General features: G+C 38.4%; 3 protein-coding genes across 7 annotated transcripts; 1 reads left to right on the forward strand and 2 right to left on the reverse strand.

Moving 5' to 3' along the window:
• The first annotated feature begins 706 nt into the window (after positions 1 to 706).
• Positions 707 to 25,286, forward strand: LOC136342500 (putative fatty acyl-CoA reductase CG8306). 5 transcript variants are annotated; one of them, XM_066288373.1, is made up of 9 exons: positions 707 to 730; positions 22,550 to 22,848; positions 22,950 to 23,118; positions 23,286 to 23,389; positions 23,465 to 23,663; positions 23,725 to 23,907; positions 24,076 to 24,325; positions 24,382 to 24,639; positions 24,717 to 25,286. In XM_066288373.1, exons 2-9 carry the CDS (start codon positions 22,621 to 22,623, stop codon positions 24,856 to 24,858), a joined length of 1,533 nt encoding a protein of 510 aa, XP_066144470.1. In that variant the 5' UTR covers positions 707 to 730; positions 22,550 to 22,620; the 3' UTR covers positions 24,859 to 25,286. The 5 variants fall into 5 exon arrangements, with proteins under 5 accessions (XP_066144470.1, XP_066144466.1, XP_066144467.1 ...); XM_066288369.1 differs by lacking the exon at positions 707 to 730 and adding an exon at positions 19,298 to 19,449; XM_066288370.1 differs by lacking the exon at positions 707 to 730 and adding an exon at positions 19,405 to 19,547.
• On the reverse strand, positions 4,338 to 12,321 carry LOC136342495 (collagen alpha-1(XI) chain-like). The gene is made up of 30 exons (XM_066288350.1): positions 12,173 to 12,321; positions 11,634 to 11,763; positions 11,457 to 11,575; positions 11,246 to 11,402; positions 11,031 to 11,193; positions 10,826 to 10,976; positions 10,574 to 10,770; positions 10,249 to 10,440; positions 10,112 to 10,186; positions 9,939 to 10,049; positions 9,721 to 9,811; positions 9,415 to 9,584; positions 9,047 to 9,244; positions 8,834 to 8,987; positions 8,624 to 8,775; positions 8,407 to 8,568; positions 8,105 to 8,356; positions 7,792 to 8,043; positions 7,496 to 7,622; positions 7,299 to 7,441; positions 7,045 to 7,243; positions 6,763 to 6,933; positions 6,373 to 6,704; positions 6,133 to 6,294; positions 5,815 to 6,030; positions 5,505 to 5,758; positions 5,227 to 5,450; positions 4,983 to 5,170; positions 4,748 to 4,928; positions 4,338 to 4,696 (listed from the first exon to the last, which is right to left on the reverse strand). The coding sequence occupies exons 1-30, from the start codon at positions 12,279 to 12,281 to the stop codon at positions 4,518 to 4,520; spliced, it is 5,211 nt and encodes a 1,736-aa protein (XP_066144447.1). The 5' UTR covers positions 12,282 to 12,321; the 3' UTR covers positions 4,338 to 4,517.
• On the reverse strand, positions 13,843 to 15,442 carry LOC136342475 (uncharacterized). Its single transcript, XM_066288322.1, has 2 exons — positions 14,870 to 15,442; positions 13,843 to 14,821 (listed from the first exon to the last, which is right to left on the reverse strand). Exons 1-2 carry the CDS (start codon positions 15,305 to 15,307, stop codon positions 14,171 to 14,173), a joined length of 1,089 nt encoding a protein of 362 aa, XP_066144419.1. The 5' UTR covers positions 15,308 to 15,442; the 3' UTR covers positions 13,843 to 14,170.
• Positions 25,287 to 26,637: the final 1,351 nt, after the last annotated feature.

The raw sequence follows: 26,637 nt of genomic DNA on the forward strand, positions 1-26,637 counted from the left end.
AGAGAGCCATAACACTAGTTAGTGTTTGCAAAATGACGCTTAAATACCACGTTGCCACGCTGCTTTCGCCATGGCACGACATTGAAGGAGTTGCCCTGTCATGACCTGCGTACTGTGAAACCCAAGACGACGTGACAACATCGCGACTCGCCGCAGACGGTTTTTTTTTCATGTTTTTGTTATGTCTAGGCTTAGATTTACGTACGAAAACACACACCCGTTTTAGGAAGTTACCTAGCACCACTGGTTAAAAGTAACTTGTTGCCCGCTGCGTCCTCGTTACTCGTCTTTTCCAATACACAGAAGTTTAACAGATACATTGTTTCCTACTTTAGTAATAGTTGCGAGTTGTTGATTACCTTTTCCTGGCACAAAAAACTGTCCGTTATACTGCGAACTCAAAGTGAGCCGAAGGTGAATATTCAATCCATATTTACACCGTTTTTTGTTCGTTTGAACCGAACTAAAACATTTTTTTGGTCATTTAGATCCGGAATCACATCAGAACGAGCGGAATGCATAGGGACGCGGCGGCACTATTGACGGAGCGTTAGTGTTTTGTTTTACCAGGGATGACGTAACGTACTTGAAAGAAATGACGCACCCGTAGGAACGAATTTTTGTAAAAAAAACCGTGATCATGACGTTTCCACATGGAGTATTGACATTTTTCTGAGTTTTCTTTGATGGAATTCTGAGTAAAGGAGACAATCGTCGTATATTGGACGGGGTAAGTGTTATTAAAAAAAAAACTATAAGTAGGCGTTGAAACGTCACGGGCATGTCAAATTCATCCGCTCATTTGTTTGTTATTTGTCATTCGTTTGTTAGTAAATTGTTCAATGGTGGATAGCAAATTGCTGTATTATGGCCGTAAGTGTACAGTTCATTATTTACTGCAAGTTTTTTTAATGTTCAACATCATCGTGTGTATTTTCAATGATTAAGAAATTATAATATAAATGTGCTGCCGCATTTCTCCCACCGGGATGGCTGCGGGATAAAAAAAAGCTCAAAGTCCAAGGCAAGAGTGGTATGAGACGAGAACAAGGGTAAAGAGCTTTCTGTGGATAACAGGCGGAGACCCTTTTTTTAAGGGGCCAGAGTCGCCCTTTAAAGCCTATATATTTAATTAATACCGTGCATAAACAATTTTTTCCATCATCGAATTTATATAGATTTAATAATATTACAATCAACTTACTGGAAATTAGAATAAATTAAATCCGAACAACCCAAACATAGAAGGACGACGCACCATTAATCACACGGAACAATTTTATTTAACATAAATTATGGCATTTCATGCAAAAAAGGCTAGAAAGCGTATTTTACAATAATTCAGTATACCCAATAATGACGTCTTTTAAAGCCACTAGTGGAAAAAAATAAAAACTGAAGCTTATAATTCTCTAATCGTTTGCCTTCCGTAGGATAAGCTTAGGGACTCCCCAGTAATTAAACTCCCGATAATGCTTAAATAAACACCTCCAAAAGCATTTAAACTTTATAATCGGTAATATAATTAAAGTTTTTAACCGATAGCGGAACAAAAACTAATCAAAACTTCGGAGTAGGAACTTTTTTTAATGGCAGGTAAAATTACTTTGCCTGCTACAAACAAATTTAATTTTCTCAAACATTGCCCTTAATAGGGTCGATTAGGGACTTTACCTAGTTTGTCAGTGGACCTGTTCATAAAATTTATTTACTTAAAGTTTTAGAGTTTTGCTGAAAGATTTAGGAAAATGATTTTTCAAATTGTTGCTTCGAGAAATCTATTCAAAAGGTAGAATATTTTTGTATAATCGGCCAAGCTGGCGAATCCGTCATGTAGGACCCATTTCTCTAGGAGAAGGAGCCCAAGGGTTTTAAGCAAAAAGTCGGGAAACGACGTGTTTATCAAGTGCATAAAAATTCACGCAAAAGTGGTTCCCAGACATGCACCGAAAACCTAAAGGGCCAAAATGTATTATAAACATGTAATGCCACCAAAACAGTAGTGCTTTGGTTTTGATCTCTGTATAAATAACGGAAATGTTCCAGGAAGACGTTTTTGAAGGTCCGAGGCCTGAAAATGGCAGTTTTCCTGCTATAAATATAGATTTTTTTATACTGAGACATCTCTGAAAACCCATAAATCCAAAATCCACATTTTTAAATGTGTAGTACTTCAAATTGGAAATGACTTCCTTCGTTCATAACCGTAAATCTCCATATAACTTTGATTCCGTGGCCTCTTTGAAAACTTTTAATGCCTCAAAAATACTCCAGAAAGACATTTTAGAAGACGAAGTGCCTCAGAATAGGAGGCATTTCATTGTAATCCCTATAGGTCCAACTATTCCCAAATTACTCGGTTCTGGAGCTAAACTCTTTTTATTCGAACCTAATAATATGAGTATTTCCTAAACAGCAAAATTAATTTAATCTGATTCAGCTACAGACCGTCAATTTCCAAATCAGTTTATTAATAACGTCAGCCATTACAGTAACTATTCCATATACAAAATTAAAAAAGACATTTGCAGGAACGAAGGCTTTATATCAGTAACCCATTTGGGAAGCGTGTTGGGTGAACAGCATAAAATGCTGGAAGATAAAACTTTGTTAACAATATTAGAAAGAATGGCCTTCTTAAGGTCTCGCTTAGAAAACAGAATCTCTAGAGAATATTATTTTGGCAAGAGCTTTTAAAAGCCAGTAATTTGCCAGAGTTTGTATTAAATATTTCACCACTTAAGTGTTTGTTGAAGAAAAGTTGGTGTTGATGGCGAAACTGTTTTAGGTAGAAGCCATAATGTGTGTACATTATAGCTTTGGCGTCACGAAGAAACGTTTAGGGTAATACTGGACAAAGAACAAAGAGCTGTGAAGGGGCTGCGTAAGTACCGAGGGAAGGTCAGACAATAATTCGAGGGACGTGTCTGCCGAGGTAATTCGTGACTATTTCAACTATTGAAAAATTCAACGAGAAAGTGAGTGCGTAAGATTCCTTTGAAACTATGCGTACTTCCGTAGGTTGCACAATATCGATTTTCAAAACTTATTCCTTCCCCTCCTTCATCGCTCTTTTTATGATCCCAGAATAGCCGATACCGGATAATATTGCTGATGACTCTGATCCGTCTCTTCAGTACAAAACAAAAATAAATGGTAATAAGGCAATTCCGCGATCATAAATCTCGGTTTTTACCATGATGTCGGATGCACAATGACGACAAAATATGAAAATCAATATTCACAGAAAATAAACAATCCTCAAATAGGTAGTTTTATGGTTCTTTTCCTCGGCTGAAAACGCCCTACTGTTTCCCGAACATTTATTAGAGCTAATAAAAAGTCAATCGGTTTTATAGATCTTTTAGTGAAGGGTATAAATTATTTAAATATACGTAGTCCGATCCCTTTCCATTTCTCAGCAGGGCAGACTTCAGCGATAATTTTTTATCGATATGGAATGACACTTTTTGTGCGATTTCATACAAATTTTATGGCCCATTTGCGGGCCCCGTCCTTGGACCGAGCGAATACCTGCCTTTGTGACTCGTGCGAGTCCTCTTCTTGATGAAATGGGCGACGTAAAAAGTCCATTCGAACGCGGCGGACCGCCGCATTATCCACCTAGTAATTGGTTTCTTTATCCGAGGTGGATAATCTCGATTTTAATTCCCGTGTTATTGGATTTTAGGTATCTGCCTGCCCGTTATGTAGATGACTGCAAATGGCAATAGGAAAAAACCTAAGGTCTAGCACGACTCCATGCCTCGTTCCCGATATGTTTGCCGTTGGCATTGCCGATTTCTGTCTACATTTAATTGACTCTGGATGAACCGAACTGACGATCCCTAATAGAATCGAAATTGGTCTTTGAGATGTTCAAGTTAATTAAACCCAAAACTTGAATAAGGCATTAAGTCGTAATAGGCCTGTTATGTGTTACAATTATGCAGGCATCTGCGAGGCATTTCTTCAAAGTTTAATTAAATTGTATATGCTAGAATCACGCTCTGCGCAGATATTTCAAGTCCCGAGATTGAGACGAATGTGGAAAATAACTTACTAAGCTTGAAGCTACGATTCTATTAAATACTCGCATATGAACTGCGAGCGTGAACTGGGCTTAAAAATAGATCCTGTTAATAATGCCTGCATCTGTTGAACTACAGCCGAAGTGTCCGCCCCCGTCGCGACTCCGGACATCGGCTACAGATCAATAACTACAATTTCCCTCTTTTCGTTCCGTGTTAGTATCTGTACCGTCGGTGAGATGGAGTAATGGAGAGAGGTTTCGTCCGTGATCGATGGAAATGTTAATTACGTTACCATCCCTTTGCTTACGTCTTGGTTCTATTGAACGATAATACACTTAAAACTAAGGCAGCAGTTGTCTTAACAATATATCACATTTTAACTTAACAATTAAATAAGTCAACGAAAGAGTGCTAAAATGAGAATATTCCATAAATCATATGAGTAATTGGATAAGTGAAGTCCGACAATGAAGTTCGAGGTTTTTATTTGAAACACACGGGGCCGACATTAAATCCGAAAGCCTGATTTGGACTGCCGTAATCCACTGGGTGGAAATCCGTTATAGGCAGTTGTACTGGCTTTTTAGTCCTTATTTCAAACGTTGTTTCGGATTTTCCTTGGCGGGATTTGCATCCATCATTCAGGACGTTGAATTTTTCTCCTGTAAAACGTTTTTAGAAAATATTTTTCAGTTTTTCGACTGTAGACGCACCATTAAATCCAAAACGCTGCTCGTTGGCTCCCAACAGGTCAACGGACATGTGGAAACTGTTGTTTGTAGAATCGTACCAAGCCGCACTATTTACGCACGAATAGGTGAAGTTCTGATGGGCTCCTTCGGATGACAATCTAAGAAAACCCATCTGAACTACCCCGATTCCGTCGTACGTCATCTGATGAATGTTAATCCGTGAAAGTACCGGTTTTTCTCGCGAATTGACACTTACTTTGAATCCCTTCTGGAGTTCAGAAAACCATTTGGTGGACGATTCATCCTCTTTCGTCCATGGCAATGCGGGCAAACTGGAGGTGTGCACGTCTGGATAGACGCAAGTTTCGCCGCCCGCAGTCAGATTGCAGAAAACGTATACTGCGTCGTCGATCATTCCCAAATTTGGATCGATCCAGTACCAATCTACAAGGAGGAATTTGCAACTCCAAAAGTCGATTGAACGTGCTGTTGAAGGGTACCGTCTTTGAAGTATGGGTGTCCAAAATAGAGGTCTCTGCAAGTCTTTGCGGGATTGTCCCTATTGCCCAAAGGCTTTTTCTCGTTCTCCAGTTCTACGCGCATGGAATAGATCGATGTGTACATATCCAAAAACTTTACGTTAATGCTGTTGTTGTCCACTGTTTGATCAGTTTCAGTTGAGTCTTCGTTGTTCATCTTGTCGACGGTCTCTTGAAATTCTGAACTAAACAAAGGTTAAAACGTTAAACGTTCGGAGATTAATTTATAAATTAATTACACTAAATCTTCCACGTTTCGTCTTCGCCTTGTCACACCTTTACTTGACTGGGATTCTTGCAAATGGAACAATAATTCTGGAGGCATTAAAGGCATTTCTGCTGGAGGCCCTGGAAGTCCAGTTGGACCCGAAGGTCCCACTTCACCCTTGTGACCTGCAGGGCCTTCAGTGCCTTTTGGCCCTGGCGGGCCTTCCACCCCCGGTGGTCCTGGAGCACCCTCATCGCCTTTCAAACCTATAGGACCGACTGGTCCCTGTTAATTGTTATATTACAATATGTATATACATATAATTGAAAACTTCAGCGTACAGTATTGCCTTTAGGCCCAGGTAACCCACGGTCTCCTTTAAGACCTCTTTCTCCGCTCTCGCCCTCGTCGCCTTTCAATCCATTCAAGCCTATTTCTCCTCTGTGGCCCTTCGGACCACGTCGCCCTCTATCGCCCTTCTGACCTCGTGGGCCGGATTCTCCTATTTTTCCTGGAACGCCAATTAGCCCTGGAACTCCGATGGCACCATTCTCTCCCTAGATTTTTTCGAGAGATAAGAGATTGTCTAGATAAAATATGTGCGCACTTAGTGCTCACAATAGAAAAAAATAAAGAATTGAAGACTATTTCTAAATTACCCCAGCTCCGGGAGCTCCAGGAAGGCCTACAGGTCCTTGCGGTCCTGGTAGTCCCTGAGAACCTGGGTTGCCTTGAAGGCCCGGAGGTCCACTTGTGCCTTTGTCTCCCTTTTCGCCCGGAAATCCTGTATTGCCCTGTGGCCCACTCGCTCCTTCTCCACCCTATTAAAAATTCCATGTTCTACTCAACGTAGACTGCATCCAAGTTTGCAGATTCAACCGATCACAAAACATTAATACCGGTTTTCCTGGGAGTCCTGGAGATCCCATAGGACCTGGCGGTCCCGCTTCTCCAGGTGGTCCTACTTGTCCTTCTTTTCCATCATCTCCTGCTTCGCCTGGTTCCCCTTTCAAGCCCTGCGGACCGGGTACCCCCGGTGAACCCGGTAAACCTGCATGTCCAAGAGGACCTTTTTCACCTTCTATGCCTGGTAAACCTTTCGAGCCTGGCGGTCCAGGAGAGCCAGGCTTTCCCTCTTCTCCTTTTTGTCCTTGAGGTCCTATGTCTCCCTGTATTCCTTCCTTTCCTGGGGGACCAATTATGCCAGGAAGACCGTCTTCTCCTTTCAGACCTGAAGAAAAATTTATCAATTAAATTAACTATAACAAAAACGAGAAACGAATATCTACCTTGAGGGCCTTCAGGACCTATTGGACCGGGGAAACCTACAACTCCTTTTTGGCCTCTAGGTCCGGCCTCGCCTGGAGATCCTCTTGGACCGTGTGACCCCTGAGGACCTACGTCTCCGATTTCTCCTTTGACTCCCGGTGGACCAGGAAGACCCTGTGGACCAGTTGCTCCTAAATGAGAAAAACACGAAAATGAAATTTGTGATTGTACCCACTGACACAGGAATCATTCACATAGGATTCCCAGCAACAATAAAATGAAATTGAGAATCGTTAGTTAACCTGGTGGTCCAGTAATGCCTACTGGTCCATGTTCCCCTTTAATTCCTCTTCGTCCTATTTCTCCTGGCGGTCCCCGCTCACCGCCTGGCCCTGGTTGGCCCGGTTCTCCCCGAACACCTGGAGCACCCAGACTTCCCACTGGACCGATTTCTCCTTTGGATCCTTTAAACCCTTTTTCTCCTGGAAGTCCCGCTTCGCCCTTTCAAAAAAAAATCAAATTTTACGCAGTTTTTTAAGTGTAAATTCGAACTTACCTTATCTCCATCTTCTCCAGGGGTGCCTACAGGGCCTGGTACACCCGGAAGACCTCTTGTACCAAGTAAGCCATCTCTACCGGCAGCTCCCGGTGGACCACCTTCTCCTTTTTCACCTTTGGCACCACCAGGTCCTCTAGAGCCTATATCAGCACATACAATGAAATTAAAACGACTTCCTTTTATTACGACCATACCTGGAGGCCCTTTTCTCCCTTCCGCTCCTTGCGGTCCTTGTAATCCAGGTTCGCCCTGGACTCCTTTATCTCCCTGAGGCCCTGGCAGTCCCATTGGTCCCGATTCTCCTTTCAGACCGGGCATGCCCTATGTTTAGGAATATTTCAAATTTTATATCCGGCAATAACCTCTATTTACTTTAAGATTAAAAATACCATTTTATGCTCGTGTTATGGACCAAATCAGAGCGCTGCCCAAACTATTACTATCGTAGTTAAGAGATACATAATTTCATCCGAAAATTTAAATTTCTTACGGTTAACCCATTGTGTCCCCGTTCTCCCGGAAATCCTGGCAAGCCAGACGGTCCTGGAATTCCGGGAGGTCCCTCAGCCCCAGGCGGACCCACTAATCCCTCCTTTCCTGCGTCTCCTGGAGGACCTACTTCTCCAGGAACACCAGGAGCACCTGGAGTGCCGGGCTCACCAATAGGACCCGGTTCTCCGATATTTCCCGGAGGTCCTATTACTCCAGGCAGGCCAATGGTGCCAGGTTGTCCAGGCTCTCCCTGAAGTTAGCGAATTTGATTCATTTCAATCTTTTAACTTCTGAAAACTTGAAATGCTCACTGGAGGGCCGCGCTCTCCAGGTTGCCCGGGAAGTCCATCCTTTCCGTTGTTTCCTATCGGACCAGGGGCTCCGGTGAAACCGCGCAGTCCTTCATTGCCAGCAGGGCCAACTTCTCCCTGAGGACCCGGTGGTCCAGGTTGACCGGTATCCCCTTTAGCACCAGGTTGACCGGCCTGTCCTCTTCTACCTCTCATTCCTCTGAAGCCTCGAGGTCCAATTTCTCCTCGCTCCCCTTGCACGCCCGGGTTGCCCTAATAAAATTGTGCCGGATATTCCTTAAGCAATGAGAATAATACATTACTCGTTCGCCTTTCTCCCCTGGAGGACCATGTCTGCCTGTAGCTCCCTTTTCCCCTTTATCGCCTGTTGCTCCGGGATAACCGGGAAATCCCCTGTAACCGTCCTTGCCCTTCTCACCGGGAAGACCTATTTGGCCAACTTCTCCCCTTGGTCCTTCAAATCCCTTCAGAAACGTTACTGCTAGAAGCTAGATTAAAAAATAGATCTACAGATATTACTTTTGAGCCCTCAGGACCTTCCAATCCAGTGGCTCCTTGTACCCCTTGAGGACCAATTTCTCCTTTAACCCCAATATCACCCTTTTCTCCTTCTAAACCCCTATCTCCTTTGTCGCCTTTTTCTCCAGAAACTCCTCGCTTTCCCTCATCACCTGATATCACGGGTCGCGTTTCAAACTTTGTTCTTTTATGAAAATTGGAATTCTTCACCTTTAACCCCTCTGGAACCAGGAAATCCGACCGATCCCTGAAGTCCTGGAAGCCCTATCTCCCCTTTTATTCCTGGAGGGCCAGATTTTCCTGAAGGACCTGGCAACCCCTCTGCCCCTGGAAGGCCTGGTATTCCTGGTTTACCGCGTGGACCCTAAATACAATTGCACATTTCAATTACGAACATTCTTACTACAAATTTAAATCAACTACCGCAATTCCTGGTGGTCCTAACAAACCTTGTGGTCCACTGGGACCAGAATGACCTATGGGTCCCGGTTGACCTGGTGGTCCGGGTTGTCCCACAGGACCTTCGTGACCTTTGATTCCTGGTGGGCCTTCGGCCCCTGGTATTCCCGGACTTCCAGGCAAACCGGGCATTCCTCGGAGACCTGAGAACCCTCTAGGACCCTATAGGAAAACTATATATTAAGTATGTATTTATTCAATCTAATAGCCTTGAAAAGGGTCACAAACGCCTAACGGTATTGTCCTTATTTTCTCTGTCCAATAAATGCGGATCATCCAAAAGGTGCTGGATTATATTTTGAAACTAAGGAATTTCAGTTGCTTGATCGTACCATTTCTCCTGTTAATCCCGGAGACCCGGGTAGTCCGTTTTCTCCGGGTATGCCGTCGTGACCCGGCAAACCAATTTGTCCCGTGGATCCTGGTAAACCCCGATCCCCTTTGTCCCCTGGTAGGCCCGGAAGGCCTATAAGGCCCTGCTCTCCTTTAGCACCAGTAGGGCCTAAACATGTAGATGGATAATATATTAATAATTTTATTTAATACATGTACATCTCAAGCGATTCCTATCGATTTTAACAGATAGTAACACAAGAAAAAAATTATGCATTTTTAATTTTTGAAATTTCTATTTTCACCTGAGAGGCCTCTTTCTCCATCTCTCCCGTTTTGTCCCCTCCGACCTGGATGGCCGAGAGGCCCGGGATGCCCCCTGTCTCCCCTTGGACCCTAAAATGACACGTGCGCAGGTATCACTTCACACTAGTTTTTAAAACTTATGAGGAACTATGCTTTTAGAAATCCTGGACTTGTTCCATTTTCCCTCAAAATGTCACAACTTCTTCAATTAACTTACAGGTTCTCCTTCATCTCCTTGTTCCCCCTTTTGCCCTTCAGGACCCGGAGGTCCTTGAGGACCTAGCAGCCCAGTCAATCCCATCGGTCCTTCAATTCCCCTCATTGAAACCTTTATTAAATTCAAAATATATATTAACGTAAGCATAGAATTGATTTTTATCGTTTCGATACCATATGCTGCGACAGCATTTGCCTGAAGGCCTCGATATTGGTATCCGGACCTTTTTCGTTGCCTTGTGGAGCGACCTACATTACGTTAAAAGCACATGTTGCATGGACTCCTTTCACGATTTAAATGGGCGACTCACGGGAATCATAAATACGTGGCCAGGCATTCCGGGAATACCAGGTGTACCATCTAATCCTTTTATTCCAGCATCGCCTTTTGAGCCTTGAGCTCCCACCACTCCTGGGGGACCCGGGTAGCCTCGTAGACCTGGAGGACCTCGATAAGAGTTGTGATACGGTGATCCGAGGATTACTTCAGGTCCATGAATTGTCTAATGTGAAATCGTAGGGATTAAAATGGTTCTGCATTAATTGAAGAAAACGTCGTTCCAGTTTGAAAGAACTATTTTGCATCCGGTTTTTATACATGTCACGTGAATCATTTCTTTCACAATTTGCACTAACCGGATGCAATGTTGTGATCTCCGGTTCGTTTTCCTCAAATCCCCACCGAATTTCTCCGGATGTGGTGTGGTCGATATCGGATTCGACTACGTTCTCCATCACCTCAATGTTCGACTCGAGTCTAACTCCCTCTTGGGCGTTCACTATTGCACCCCCAACTGACCCCCCGAAGGCATCTGAAGAAGCTGACGCAACTTCTGAATTTCAAAGCATATTTATCTAAACCCTTGCGATGAAACTGAAGCCCTTTACCTCCTACAAAACCGAATGCCGATCCTGGAAAAGGTATCTCAACTTGCGGACGTGTGAATGCGAAACTTCCATGCAGACATGAAGAATATCGATTGCAAAGCTCGTATGCATCATCGGGCTTATCAGCTATTTCCAAAGCAAAGATATCGCCCTAGATCATCGTCAATTATCTTGCAAAATATTACGAACTTATATCAGTCCTTACCTGAAAATTACTATCCGAGAGGAGCTGATATCCTAAACTAATTAGCCCTTTATTGTTCAATCTCGATGAAATTCCTCTGGTTAGAGCTTTAGTAATTGTTGTATTGCAATCGAAAATTAATGTTACGGAATCCCCCTTGATACTAAAGGCGAGGCTATGCCATCTAGAATACATCGTCATTGGCAATTAGATTCATTGATATCAATGCTACTAACTGATCATCAACGGTTGAAACATTGAAGGTCATGTAGTTCCCTTCCACTGGTAGCTCTTCATCGTCTTCATAATAGAGACCCACTTCCCGGCCCACAGTGACAGAAAGTTGTTCATCCCCTTCGGCACTGTACAAAGTCAGGAGAGGGAAGGATTGGTCTGAAAGGTTCATTGTTATTAAAACTATAGACGAAAACAGAATAAATGATCAACCTTTTGAAGGGCGAATTATTATCGATATTGAGAAGTCTGCGGGAAAGCCCTGTGGAAATAAGTTTTCGGTGCTAATGGAAATTTCGTTTTTTTCCGTCCATCTGTAAGCCCACTGTTGACTGCAATCGGAAGAAATATTTAGGTTTTTGTTCACAAATTACGAAATCCCACTCGTACCCTCCGGATGTCAAATTGCTAGATATGTTTTTGCAGGGGCCCTCAACTGGTTTGATATTAATGTTCGGTGCTTCATCGATATCTGCCAGCTTCAACAAGTTATAAACACCTGGATAAGAAGCGTATTGATCTAGAATAGAAATTAAGCAAAATTAAAGGACAAAGGGCCGCGATGTTGCTTTTGGAGTAACAGATTGCAGAGATCGATTCTGCGTTGAAAGTTTCTTGCAATGGAATTTTAAGGAGGCTGAAAATGACACGGAAACCGCCGTGCTTTCCGTAGAAATTTGTAATTTGATGGTCTGCTGATCACCGCCGCTTTGGAGCCACGATGGGTACCGTCTCTAGATCCTCCAGTGATCGGCCGAATATTTTCTCAAGTTGTGCAAAGTGCAATTTTTTAGTCTTCGATTATCCAGTTTTTATCCAAATTTATCAGGCTCATCAGGTTTCTCGTAAAGTGTAAAGAGTGCCAATAATCAAAGGGGAATTCTATGGATGCGAGTTCAGTTTTCTTTGACGATTAATTTCATACGTACCTTCTTGACCGACCACTCGTTTCAAGTAACACGACAAATACACAAAACTAAAAATTAGTGCCCAGAAAAAAGGTGCTTTTTCATTTCTAGCCCTGGTCCGAAACACCATGTTCACTCCATTGATGGGCCATAGACTAAATCTAAAGAACCTAGTTAAATCGTAACATGTGTCTAATCATTTTGTGTAATGGGACATTAACATATTGGTAATTGACAAAGCAGAGCACTTATGGTTCTATTGCGAGATCATCATTGTCGTCATAGCGCGTGTGGGGAGAAATGACTCTCATGGAGATGATGAAAATAGGAAAAGAGACGAAACGTTCTACTGAGCATTTAAATGCGTTCATTTCTCGATAGTTAAGAACCACAAAATGATTTCACGCGTTTCATAATTTACATCTTCAAGCACAACGGCAATTTTCTGAAAATAAATTTCCCTGAAAAATGCGAATTTCCAACGTTCTGAAGTTGCATGAACTTGAATTGAGCCGACTTAAGGAGACTGGTATGATAAAGAATCAGATCTTCCTGACAAGTAAATGTTACAAAATTCGCAGCATCAACCGGAACTAACCAGAACTGAACGGGCATACTAAATGATACCCCTGTTTGGTACGAGTTCCTTAAGTGGTAAACCCTCTTTGTAAGGTAACTGCAGTCCTGTGAACGCTATATCAATTGCCCTTTTAAATCGAATAAATTAACATCTGTTATGTAAAATGTAAATTATCTCGCTACTAAACACTTCTATTGAAAGGAACCATCTTTAAGCAAATTATAATTATTAGTAACCCACATGGCTGTTCGCATAACCGTTTAGCCAATTAAGAAGCTTATTTTTTACTACAGAGGATGTCAACAAACTCGTCCGACAAATATTTTGGATTTTAAGCGTTCGAATAAGAAGATTCAGTGCCGTAGTGTTTCAAATATTTATTGCAAATACTATGACACTAATTTCATGTAGCCCTTCGATACCCCTAATTACAAAGATATCAAATTTTCGAAGTTAATTGGCAAATAATCGATAAAGGGCTTCTTCTACTCTCTCTTAGGAGCGCATATGGTTGGACTCGCCGAAGATTAATATTTAAACTGTTCTATTATCATTAGCATCGTATTACACCATAATCTATTTAACAAATTATCATATCAACAAATGTTTGATTCATTTCAATTAGATTTGGCAAAGACGTTATGACACAGCGTACAAGCAATTGTGCTGTTAACGTGACAAATAGGCCACAATATGCTTTCGACAGCAAACAACGTTCTATTAATTACCATAATCTCATAATTGTCGTTTTTAATTAAAATTTAATAACGCGGGGCAAGAAATATTATCTTGACATTGTGGCGAAAAGATAACTTAATAGATATATATGCTACGCGGTAAATATTTGAAATAAATTTTTACGGTTGCGCCTAAGTACTTATTATTATTAGGAGCATGAGCTAGAAATCGCCATACTTCTCTACAGAAAAATTCCCTTTTCGGATAAAACTTTAAAATTCGTGCTTTAAAAATTTCGTAACTGGATGTTCTTGACATTTTGATGAAAGTTAGTCAGTGCATCCAACCTGTATAAAATATTCTTCGTAAGACTTTAACTATCGCCTACAGGCAAATAGCAGTATTAAGGGTTTCCATTATAAATAAAAAACAATTTAGTTTGCTATATTTTATTGCACCACCCTGTATATCTAAAAATATTTTTCTAAAATAGATACATCTATAGAGATTGACTTTGAACTACTAAGGAAATAGGAAGTTATAAATTCACTTTAATTTATGTTTTACAAAATATTCTGCTATTAGATTTTTTTCTTACAGCCCATGCTACTCACTATGCAAAATACGCATTTGTACAGAGCAACGAATAGCCACAGACAGACATTACTTGTAATTGTACCTACAAGACAGTTTACTTTTCTTCAAGTACATCCTATAGGTCCTTACGTATAATATTTCTAATATTATTGTATGTCAGATAGTTACTTATATATATTAATTACTATATGGGTATTCTTACAGTTAGATACATAAATAGAAGGCAAGGGCATAGTGGAATTGCAGTCAATATTAACTTTTTTAAATTTTACATTATTTTCTGCAGTATCATTTGTTTGTAGAGGATCTTCATCCTGATTTATGTGAATGCATTTTGATGGTTCTGTACCAGGTTCTGCCTTAATTTCTAACACATTATCCACATGCTTTTTATCAATATGTGTGGTTTTTACAGTTGTCAGGTTGTCTCCATCAGTATCAAGCAACAGCATTGATGCTGAAGTTTTCCTGAAACTTAAGGCAGAATATTTTTCTGAATCTGCTAATTTTAGAAAAAGTGCTATATCTCTTCCCATGGAGGTAAATTTATTAATTCCAATGCGTTTTGACATGCACTTCCCATATTGAAAATTGTAGAAAAATATGTCACTCGTAATATTTTGGGCTCGAATTTCCATGTATTTTTTGCACAACTCATAGTACTCATCAGTCACTATAAACCTCCTCACAGTTCTCGAAGCAGTTGTTGGAATAGTAACTAGATATGCATTTCTTTGTTCTTCAAAGTCTTTAACTTTCATTGCATACATTTCACTTGCTTTACATTCCCCCAATATGCCTATGACTAAAGCAACCTTAAAAAGAGAAAAAAGTATTATTAAAAATTTTGATTAAAATTTTACCTTTGTGGCTAAATATTTATCATTGGGGGCATCAGCTAGAAATCGCCGTACTTCTATAGCTGAAAAGGTTTTCGCCTTCTTTGGGTGGAAACCTTGAGACTTCTGCTTTAAAAATTTTCGTAACTTGATGTATTTGTCTATCTTGATATTATGGTGAAAGTCCAGCGTACTACGTAACATTGAGTAAGTTCTCCATAAAGAAGAAGATTTGAATTTTTCTGATAATTGGTTGAAATATGTCAATAACACTGATTCGGAAAATGACTCCTCATTCTTCTGTATTCTCCACTGCATAAAAGTTTTATATGTAGCCAAATATAACTTTCGCGATTTCTGTGGCAATTGATTTAAAGGCGTTAATTTCGCTTCTTGTATCTCGGCTTCCGTGCATTCGAAATCTTCATCTTCTTCTTTTACAATTGACTCTATTATCGACATTTCAATTTCACTGTAATTGTTATTAACCACACTGAAGTTTTCTTTTGTATCATTCGCAACAGCTCAAAAGAATTAACGTGAACGTGAAACCATAATGGCAGCTGCCGGCAGTTTAGCGTATACCAGTTGCCACGGCCGACGGCGTACTCCTAACTAAATATGTTCAATGTTGCCAAATGAATAACTTTTTTCTTCGGGAATAAAAAGGGACCGAGGAACAGTATCAAGATAAATAAAACCATCACAAAGTATCAAAAATATATTTAAAATATCTTAAAATAACTAACAAAGAAGTAAAGACCTATTTTCGATAAATTGACATATTTGTTTAAAGAACTGAATGCACAAGAAAATTGAATAAAAATAAATTATATAATGGGATAAGAAATTTACTGGTGCCAACGTCATTCAACCATTCCATTGGGAATGCTACAATAGTGCCATTCCGTGAGGAGTTGCTCCGTTGTGGCCAAATGCTATAAACAATTAATTTTTGTGTAATGCCAAAAACACAACAATTATTATTAATTTTGTTCTGTTTGAATTTATAATAGAAGACGCGTTAAAGGCAAAAATAACAGAAACTCATATTAAAATAACAAGTCTGACAACATTGTATTTATTAACGGAACGCATAGGCCCCCTGCTCAGTCTGGTGCAATGATAATGTAAACTGTTGATCGACTGACATGAAACCGACCTATTATGCAGGGTGTTAATTAGGTATATAGATAGACTTCAAGAGGTGAACCTTTGAAGCACTTAGAGATAAATACTTCATACTAAGGTGGGCTCATAACAGCCACATTTTTAAGGGCAGAATGATCAAATAAAAACGTTAATTTAATTTTTTACAAATTTTTTATCTTTTTTTTTTTTCAGAAAACTTTTTTTTTTTAAATTTGCCATTGATATGACTTATATCAGTGTGGTTATACCTGCATTATTAAATTAATGTAAATTAAACTAAAAAGAAAGCCCCATTAACTTGGGTACTGAAGGACGATCGTGTCCCTCACTTTCGCGAAGTATGCCTCGTGAGGACAGTACTTTCGTGGTAAGAGGAAATGAAACCAATCGATATGAAAGATGCCACTACCGTGAATTAAAGTATCAAACGTGTTAAATACTTTTTGGAGCCCATCACTTTTCATTATTTTTTGGTAACGTAATCGCAATCCCAAACCCGCAGCTAAAGAATGTCCTATGAATTTTTGTTGTCCAACAGTTTATATCTCTATCGACCGCGCTCCGTCTGAATAGTAAAAGACTACGTCTGAACGGGAGTAATGCGCTTGTTTTCTCATTTATTTAGTCTCAAGTGAATAATCAGTACCACGTGTTTGCAGCTTTATATACTGATAAATTATTGACTACATTCCGTGTTATTCTGATAAGGGCGTGCACTGTGGCCACCCAATAATTTTGAGTCACAATTGGAAAGGGCTAAGGGATTGTTGCACCAATAATGCCCGGAGCAACCTCCAAACTTGATTTATTGCCACAAACTATATGAAGGATCTGATGAACAGGCCCAGTTTATTGGTGCAACCGTCCATGAATAGCATCAAACCTTAGGCCAAAGAAGAAGCAAATAGAAGTTGTTTATCGAAGAAACCTTAAGTAGGTGTTGAAATACAGGATGTCCCAAATAAAGTGAGTTCCATGGGGATTATGGAACGGTAAGAGATACAAGGTGGCTCAAATTAGAAAACAGATGCATAGTTTTATGCTCGGTCAGAAAATGTTTTAAAATTGAAAGTATGTTCAGGGGTTGTCAAAATGTGAGCAAAAAACTGAAAACTGTGAATTTTGAAAATTATAAATTGTGATTTCACCGTTTAAGCAAATTTTAAGATATTTGGCAGTATCGTATTATCGACAACTGTCAATCGAACGGCGTTCTCGGAATTTTCCCAGACCTTCTAAATTTTGAGAAATTATCTTCAACTTTGTTATTTCTTATGATCGCCATATTGGATTTTCGTGGTGTCGAATAGACAATAAAAATTTTTTTAATCACACATCATAAAGGTGTTCTTGGATCTACCAGAATATAAAAAATAAATAAAAACCTCATTTCACCATAGTGGATTTAGAAGCAAGCGTTGTGTTTTATACTGTTCAAAAAGCACTAATGTTTCATGTATTTGGTTTAATGGACAATAAAAACTTAATGCGTTTTTAATATTAACCCAATTATAACTCCATAAATTTTCCAAAAATTACCAATATAACACAATGAAGAAATAGGTTTTTTTTTACCATATTGGAGGTTTTTTTTGAATGGTTCGCACAGCTTCAGCTTCCAACTCCACCACTGTTTCGTAGGATCTGCAGTGCGTTTCACGTATCCCTAAATAAAAAGATCAACAGGTGTCAAGTCTGAGGAGCGTGCTGGCTAATTGACAGGTCCTCGATTTCTGGTATCTGGCTATACCAATATTATATTTCATTTGACGCAGTGGGACGCGAAATTTTTCAACATGTTATCGTTAATTATTACGTTAATCTCGCGTGTTCTGATTTTCTTCTCTAGCGATCCAGACTTAAATAGATTCGCTTTAAACCTATTAAATATTGCGTGCCCAGGTTGACACCTCTCTGGATACCTCTGAAGATAAACATTTTGAGCTCTACCTCCATTTCTTCCACTCAAAATGTAGCAGTCAATTATCTCCAGCTTCTCTTGATTTGAAAACCATTGCATAATTTCATTTATTTAAAATTTTTGCCGAATGAAAGTGTGAAATTGATAGAGAAAATAACTTTAAACGAAAAAAAAATTGACCTCAAATACAACAATAGTGGAGACTTGTTTGTAGCACGTCACGAACGTATCCATAGCAACACTCAATTCTAGTGATGCTCTTTGAATAGCATTAAATATAGCATTTGTTTTTAAGCCTACTAAGGGGAAATGGCCTAATCGCCACCCTAAATTTACAATTCATCGCTGAAACGAAGTCGAATCTCAATCATCATTTGATGCCAGGACTGGTATGAAACATCTCCATAATTAACAATCACTGACTGTTGGTTATCCTGAACTGTAAGGTTCTTTACATTTACTTCAGGAGAGCATAGAAAAACTTGCTTCAAATGATGGTGAAAATCCATGGACTCCATTACATATCCCTTCCAAAATGATCGATTAGTTTTAGAAAGGTTGATGTTACAGATACTTATTCTTTAGATTACGCATGCATAATTAAACACTATTATTAACATACATGATGGTCATCTCTTATTAATTTTTTTTAATGAGTACCACCTAATTTGACCAGTGACGTTAAATATACTGACGCGAAGCGTTTGACCTTCCCAACATATTTTTGTGTTATTAACACAATTAGAACCATTATGTACATATATGAAAAATTTATAGATTTGATATAATTTTTATTACTTCACGCACTACGCCCTCTCCCAATTGGCTATAATCATTTTAAACGTTTAAGATTTCATTGTAAAGTCCTAAAGAAACCGTGAGAAAAAATCGTGGGGCGGAAAAGTTGCATTTTCAGTCGCTTTATTTGGATCGGTTCCGAAAGACGCAAAAATTCACTGGATGTTACGATTTGGCGGGCCTCATTAGTTTCTTGTGGGAAATTCCGGCAGACCTTCGCCGCGCGCACGCCACTGAAATTTCTGTGCAATATAATAATAATAATAATGCAAACGAAATACCTTCGACACCCTGTACTTTGTTCTTATAATCTATGCTGGACATTGAATATCCATGAGACGGTAAAATCAATTAGAAATGCACTAGAATTTTTCGCTATAGGATATCTGCACATCTCGAGTATTAAAAACATGAAATACTGTTGATCATGTTCATGCAAATTGGTATTTGATTAATAATGACCATAACACGCTGGGCCCAAATAGTTTATTACCAAGGTGAAAGACAGGTATGCAATACCAAAGTCCGCAGTTATATTTTCTTCAACGTGGTATGAAATACATACTAGTGCAAGGTAGCAAGTTGGCTTGGTGGTACCATCTCTGTGGTAGGGGTCGCTTAGTCAATAAGTAAGGTCCAAGCACTAAAACACAGTAGTGTATATTTTCGCTTATCTTTGGTTTTGCAGTACTTAATATCACTTATATTAGGACTTAAATCGGTAGACTTTTCGGTGAGTTATCAGTAAACTTTAACTGTTTAGCTGTTGCGAATAAGTAGAGTGAATGGCCGGTAAATGTGCACAGTGAGAAAGTACCGTATCATCTGAAGGTATAAAAATTGTTTTTAACTGTTTTCCTCTTCACTATCTACCTGTTCATCAGTTCGTCTGAAGTGACTCTTGTTTAAAAATTAGACACACGCAATGAAAACAATCGCATGCACACACATATCATTACATTATGTACAAATAAACATGGGAGTACTTTTAATTACACTTCAAGTTACCATTAGGAGGACTAACGGTGTCTCAGTGTTCTCAATTTCGTGATGACACAGGTAAAACATGTTCATATATTACTTTGTGTATAACATACCTCGAGAAAACTGTCTACGCAATTATTTAAAGATGGAATTATTTATTTTGAAGAAAGTAAATGCGATTGTTTGCCCGTTTGAGACCGGCTCGAAAGGCTTTGTACCATCAAGAACCGTTAAATATTATCTTTGTGCGTTTATACAAGTCGAACACCTAAAAATGAGGTACCTCTAAAAATATCCGGATTACTTTTTGCTTGCACGCGGGAAAACTGCTTTCTTGCACCTGTCTTTGATCGTACTATCGATAGTACCGAATTGTCGCCTGCAGCATTCCGACCTCACGCGTACACGTTTTAAGATTAATCTCCTTGAAATCTCATGAGTAATTTCCAGAGATATGTACTGTATACCTGCTATCTGAGAGAGGAAATTATACACGGTGGACCGAAACAAAATTTTTACTTCATTTCCTTTCGTATTTTTTGTATTACTTTCTCTCTCTCTCTCTCTCTCTATCTTACTCTTTCTCGTTATTGCTCTTTATATTATACACCTATTTAACGCTCTCCAATTTTCATGCAAATATTTATTGCCGGAACGGACTTACGAAAAAAAAAAAAAATTGAAAAATTATCAGCCGGACAGAAAGCGAAAGCAAAGCCGCGCAAATGTGAACTTTTTTCAATCTCTCGCAGATTCACAACTTGAGCGTGTGACTCCCCATTATGAAACGCCCTTTATATTTTCCAAAATTGCAGGCAACGTTCAACGATTGCATTCTTGACGAGTTGTGTAAGATAGTAATAAAAAAACACTTTTTTTTTTCACTTTTATCGTACCCTCCAACCCCTCTGCACGTACGCCCCAGTAAAGTGTGTTTTGGTCTCGGCCCTACGTAATTGCACGGCAATCTCATGTCAGTTATTTCAATTAACGCACTTTCTTTCACATTCACGATTTATTTACGAACTGCCCTTTTATTTAATACAAAACGAAGTTAATTATGTGTTATTGTAAATATGTATGTGATGGGTCTATACAAATTCGTCGCATACGAGGGTACTGCGGACACTAATTGATTAAATCCCCAATATTTGCTTCCTCTGAATGAAAGACGGTGGACATTTCAATAATAACTACAATAAATCCACCAAATGCGCCAACCGTGAATAAATGATCTCGGAGCAAGAGTGATATGTGGACATACAATAAGGTCTTTGAATCTCTGCCATGGAGATCGCAAGTCGCCAGCTGACTACAATTTAATTTTTATGAGAAACTAGGCAGCCTTATCATCATCATTAATGAAAAAAATATATTTTTAGTGAACGTGTCATTCTGTTATTTTTACTTTCGGATATAGATACTTACGGTACAGCCCAAGGATTTTAAAGGCCCCTTTATACGCTAATAATATACAATAATTTTCATGACAAGCGAATTAGCATTATATTACAACCACATAATTGGTGCTTAACGGTGTCGAGGAATGTTATATTTGAATTTGTCAAAGAGCGACTCCGGCCGGAGCGACGCGTAGGCCTCCGGTCCGGCAAATTGGTGTGTCCTTTTCTCGTTGTCCTACTTAGGATTTCAAATCAAGAAATAATATATGGACTAATTTAAAAGACTAAACGTATACCGTCCGTGAGCCGAAATCTCTCAAAATGTTTAACTGTGCGTTTATTACATGGATACATGCTTGACAAGATTGCAAATTAATTGTTGAAAACAACTTAGTTGCTTCACAAACAACTACGTCAGAGTTTATTAAACGCTTTTAATGGCAATATTTCGTAATAAAGATGACAGATTTTTTGTGAAATTACATTTAATCGTATATTTAATTGAGATTTTTTCCCCGTCGCGCGTTCCTCGAGTATTTGATATTATTTTAGACTCTTAAAAAAAATCAATCAATTGTTGATCAAAACAGACCAAAGGGGAACTTTTTCCGTCGTTTGAAAAACCTAATTTTTTAGTAGTGGCGTACACCAATTTTAAAATAAATGTTTTCTCATTGTCGCATTAAAATGTCGATTACTGTTTTCCAGTTACTTGTTGCTTTCTTACTCTTCTGATAATTGTGAAAAATGAAAATAAATCGAACGAATCATAATAAATCAATTTTAATCATTTTACGTTCCAAAAACAATACATATTCTCGAAATTAGGAAGTAGCCGGTGTTCGTAGCGCTCTCCATACCGGTTAGGACCGATGTGTGACAGAGACAGAGCTAGGACTAGATCTCTGTCACACACATACATATAAAAGGCACAAATTTGCTCTATCTCTGTCACACGTGTGTAAGAAAGGTACAAATTTGCTCCATTTCTGTCATACGTGTGTATGAAAGACACAAATTGGTCCTATGACCTTGTCCGTTTTAACCTCACTTAATTTCCCCATTTCTTTTTTCATCTTTAATTTTTGAGGTTTTCGAGGTAATTTTTAGTTATTATTAATTAGGAAACAGCCCTTACTTGTAACCTTTTCAAGACCTATTAAATCCTTTAACATTTTCTAAAATAGGCTTACAGTAAGCGAACCAAACATTTTACAGGTAGAGTAGAGGTTTCAGGGCGCTACCCGTAAAAAAAATACCTGGCTTTATTAATTAAGAATGAATTTTAAGAAAAATTTAATATCGTCCGAGATTACTGAAAAGAGGGACTAGAACCCTCAACCTCTTCGCAAAATATCTGCATGTTGATGATACAAAACTGTTCTCAGCACACAATAATTATTATTTGGCAGCATATTACTTTAACAACTCTTATCTCTCTTTCAGAAACTGTACTATCACCTTACAAACTATTTTGAAATATCTCCTTGTGAAAAGCTCTTACAATAACCTCTAATATGGGGAACGTAAAACAGTTTTACTCAGGTAAGAATATCTTCATTACCGGTGCCACAGGCTTTGTGGGAGTTTGCCTGTTGGAGAAGATATTGCGAACCATTCCTGATCACGGTGACATTTACTTACTTATGAGGCCAAAGTTTGGTAAACAAATTTCTGAACGTCTGGAGGAATTGCAGAAAAACTCTGTATTTATTACTCTCTTGAAAGAGCAGCCTGCTGCAAAGGTAGGTGCAGTCTAAACTTTTTAAGAAGAATATCCTGATTTTAAAATATTTAGCTAGTCTTACATCTAGAAATAGTACATATGTGATGTTTATTTTTGTAGTTATTTGAGAAAGTGAAGCCTATAGCTGGAGATGTAGGTCAAGAAAACTTGGGATTATCTGACACAGACAGAAATATTTTACTTCAAAATGTTAATGTTATATTTCACTCTGCTGCCAGTTTAGATTTTGGAGATCCCTTCCAGACCAGCATTAACATAAATTTGTTAGGTAAATGATGTTAACATTAACATATTTCTAGTATGAGTTCCAATAATTTGCCTCACTCAACCTTCTAACTTAACATCTCAGTATAAGTACCTTCTTAATTGTAATATTTTTTAATTTTCTTCAGAATTTCTGGTTTCCCATATGTATATAAACACAATACTTTCTAGGTACCAGAAGAGTTACTGAATTAGCTAAACAATGCTCCAACTTAAAAGCTCTCGTCCATGTCAGCAGTGCATATGTAAATGCATTTAAGTTGGAAGTTGATGAAGTAAGTTTTTTCATTTTGTTCAGTCTTCAAAAATAATATTTCAATTATTTTTCTCTTTTTTTTGGATACATCAAGATTTTATACCCTCTGACAAAAGATCCAGAGGAGCTCATAGACTTGGTATCCAAATTAAGCCCTGAAGAAATAGAGGTCAAAACCCCTGAAATATTGGGCGACCACCCAAATAGCTACACCATTACCAAACACATGGCAGAGCATGAAATCAAGAAATGTGAAAATTTATTTCCATGTGCCATTGTCAGGCCTTCCATGAGTATGTGCAGTGATCAAAATATAAATCTGATCTTGAGATGGCTCAAGTTTTTAAATTTCAGTCGTTGGAGCATGGAAAGAGCCGATACCAGGATGGACAGTAAGTAAAAACGGACCACAAGGATTTATCATGGGAGCTTCCAAGGGGGTAATCAGAAGATTGCCTGTGGCAAAAGAGCTGGTGTATGACTATATTCCAGTTGATATTGTGGTGAACAATTTGTTGCTTGCTGGTTGTTATGTAGGTAAGATTGTTAGAGTAGTGCTGTTTTATTATCAATTAAATAATATCTTAGATGTAGGAATACATTTGAGTAATGGTAAATAATTGATCCAAAATCCACTATTATCTCAAATGGCCTTACTGAATTTTAACTTTATTTTTATAATGGAATATTTATTTATTTTGGCAGCAATTACCAATGCCAAACAACTGGAAATCTATCATTGCACCTCAAGTACTAGGAACCCGTTCAGATGGAACGCTATCGAGCAGTCAATTAACAACTACTTACATAAATACCCATTAATATCGGCAGTCTGGTACCCCAACCTAAAACTCGTGAATTCCATCACGTATTACAAGATTTCGGCTTTCTTCGTTCATATTTTACCAGCCATCCTTTTGGATGCCGTTGCTTTGGTTACCGGTGGAAGACCCATGTGAGTTGTCCATAAGTGGTCCATGTCAGTATGACTAAATGTACTTTTATTAATAGATTGATGAAGTTGCACAGGAACGTAAACAGTTCTCTCAATCGTCTGTCTAAATTCATATTTACAGAATGGAAGTTCTCGGCGAAAAAAACAGACGCACTCCAAAAATTCCTTAAGGATGACGAGCAAGACGTTTACAATGTGGATATATCAAATCTCATATGGCCGGTGTATTTCAACGATCTAACTTTAGGCGCTAGAGTATACTTAAGCAAAGATTCTGAAAAAACTCTTGATGCTGCTAGACGAAAAGACAAAATGTAAGTAAAACATCTTGGTTGAACACATTCAGATGAGACGACATTTAGAATACATGTTTACATAACATTTTTTTCAGGTTGTTCATTGCCCATGCAATATTGAGAATTGGTGTGGTGGTTTTAATGTGGTACCTGTTTTCCAGTCTTCTAGGCGTTGGGATGCGCCGTTCTTGGCCGTTCCTTATTCCGATGGGAATAGCGTATCTGGCTATCGTTTAAAATATTTCAAACGTAAATTATTAAAGTGCTTTAACTAGAAAAGACACATTCTATTTAGAATTGCTTAGGATCTTATTACTAAGTTCAGTATTAAATTGTTTGGGTAAGATTTTGCATTTATTTCGTCTACAAAGATTTGAAAAATGATGGAACGACTCAACTCCAATTAATTTGCAATAAGGCTCAGACTTTTAAATGTTTTTGATGATAATATATTTTGATATTGCGTCTTCTTTTCACTTCGTTAAGTTTAGGGTTCTTTCAAATGCAAAAACTATAATTCTTTACGTTAATATTGTAATTTACAATAAATATTTCTAGACTAGTTGCAACTTTTACGGATTTAATATATCAATATTTGTGGTGTGGCTGGTATGCAAAATATATATTTTCCATAATATTACTTAATAAACAATATGTTACGTCAAGTGTTTTTTTTGGAATTACCTTTTGCCCGTCTATTTTTAAGTAGTTATGTATTCTATTGTACATAAAGCAAACACTTATTTCACATAGAAATATGACTAATTTGATGGGCATCATATAATTTTATTTGAATCATATTGGTTCATAAAAATCACAAAAGTATCGCAAGTCCGTATACATAGCGATTTAAAGCAAAAAAGTTCAAGTAAATATTTATCCGCAAAAGTTTCTTTAGCAAATAATAGTTTATTAAAAAAGAGCGACTATTTAGGAAATGTATATACCATATCAACACGAAAAATATTCTTGATAACAATGGTCCTTGTTAACCGCGTGTCCCAGGATAGGTGAACCGGCTCTGATGCAGGTGCTTTAATTGCGTTAAATTCAATAGATGCAAATTCCAAACCATCATTAAAGAAATGAAGTGTACATACAAACACATTTATAAAGCAAACCACATTTATCCATGTTGGGAATTATGAGTATATTTAGTGGAAATTGAGATTAACAAAACAAGAACGCAGTAACCGACGTTGCTCATAAACGGCAAAGGTACTACTGCAGTACGAGCATCGTGGAAGATTACGAGAAATATTTCCCTTTTTATATATACATGAATCAGCTTGGTGCGTACAGGATATGAGTCAACCATGCCGAAATTATTATTTATCTGTTACTATTTAGATTCTAGTTTTGTGCATAAATTTGTTATTTAAGAATTCCAACAATCCATATAAACCCAAATATTGTTACTCTTAAGAGGAAGGTGACGAAGCAACACAATTGCAATTCTCTTTGGTTTTTGGGACTGTTCAATTTAGCCAACCGAAATTTTGATAAACTAATAATTTTTTTCTGGGGATAGGGCTCTTACCGTAAGTGGTGCTCCTCGTGCCAAAACTCACGCTTTGGACCGAGAACAACCTCGATTATGTAATTAACGCAAATAAGCAAAATTAAACAAAAAATGTGAATGTTTAATGTGCCGGATCATAGGAGCTCTAATAGGCATAATTGGACCTTTTTTCATCGAAGGCACATTAACTCAGCATACTTATTTACAAATTCTCCAATGGTTTATTGACGAGTTCCTATTAAACATTCGACAGTCGTATTTGTTTTAAAATGTCGGTTGCCCTGCCCGTTCTACGCAAATGATCATTGATCGGCTAAATAAGGTCAATAATCAATTTGATTAAAGATGGTTTGGGAGAATGAGGCGGCAATCTTCGCTGCGAAGAGCCCCAAATGTTTCGAGACGCATAATCGTCATATGGCTAACAAGAGTTATAGTTTTTTGCAAAATGTAGGTGTTTACCGGCAACGCAGGTTCCTGCAAAATATAAGTTT

Source organism: Euwallacea fornicatus, chromosome 12 (assembly GCF_040115645.1).
Source record: "Euwallacea fornicatus isolate EFF26 chromosome 12, ASM4011564v1, whole genome shotgun sequence".
In the NCBI taxonomy this organism is placed as follows: Eukaryota; Metazoa; Arthropoda; class Insecta; order Coleoptera; family Curculionidae; genus Euwallacea; species Euwallacea fornicatus.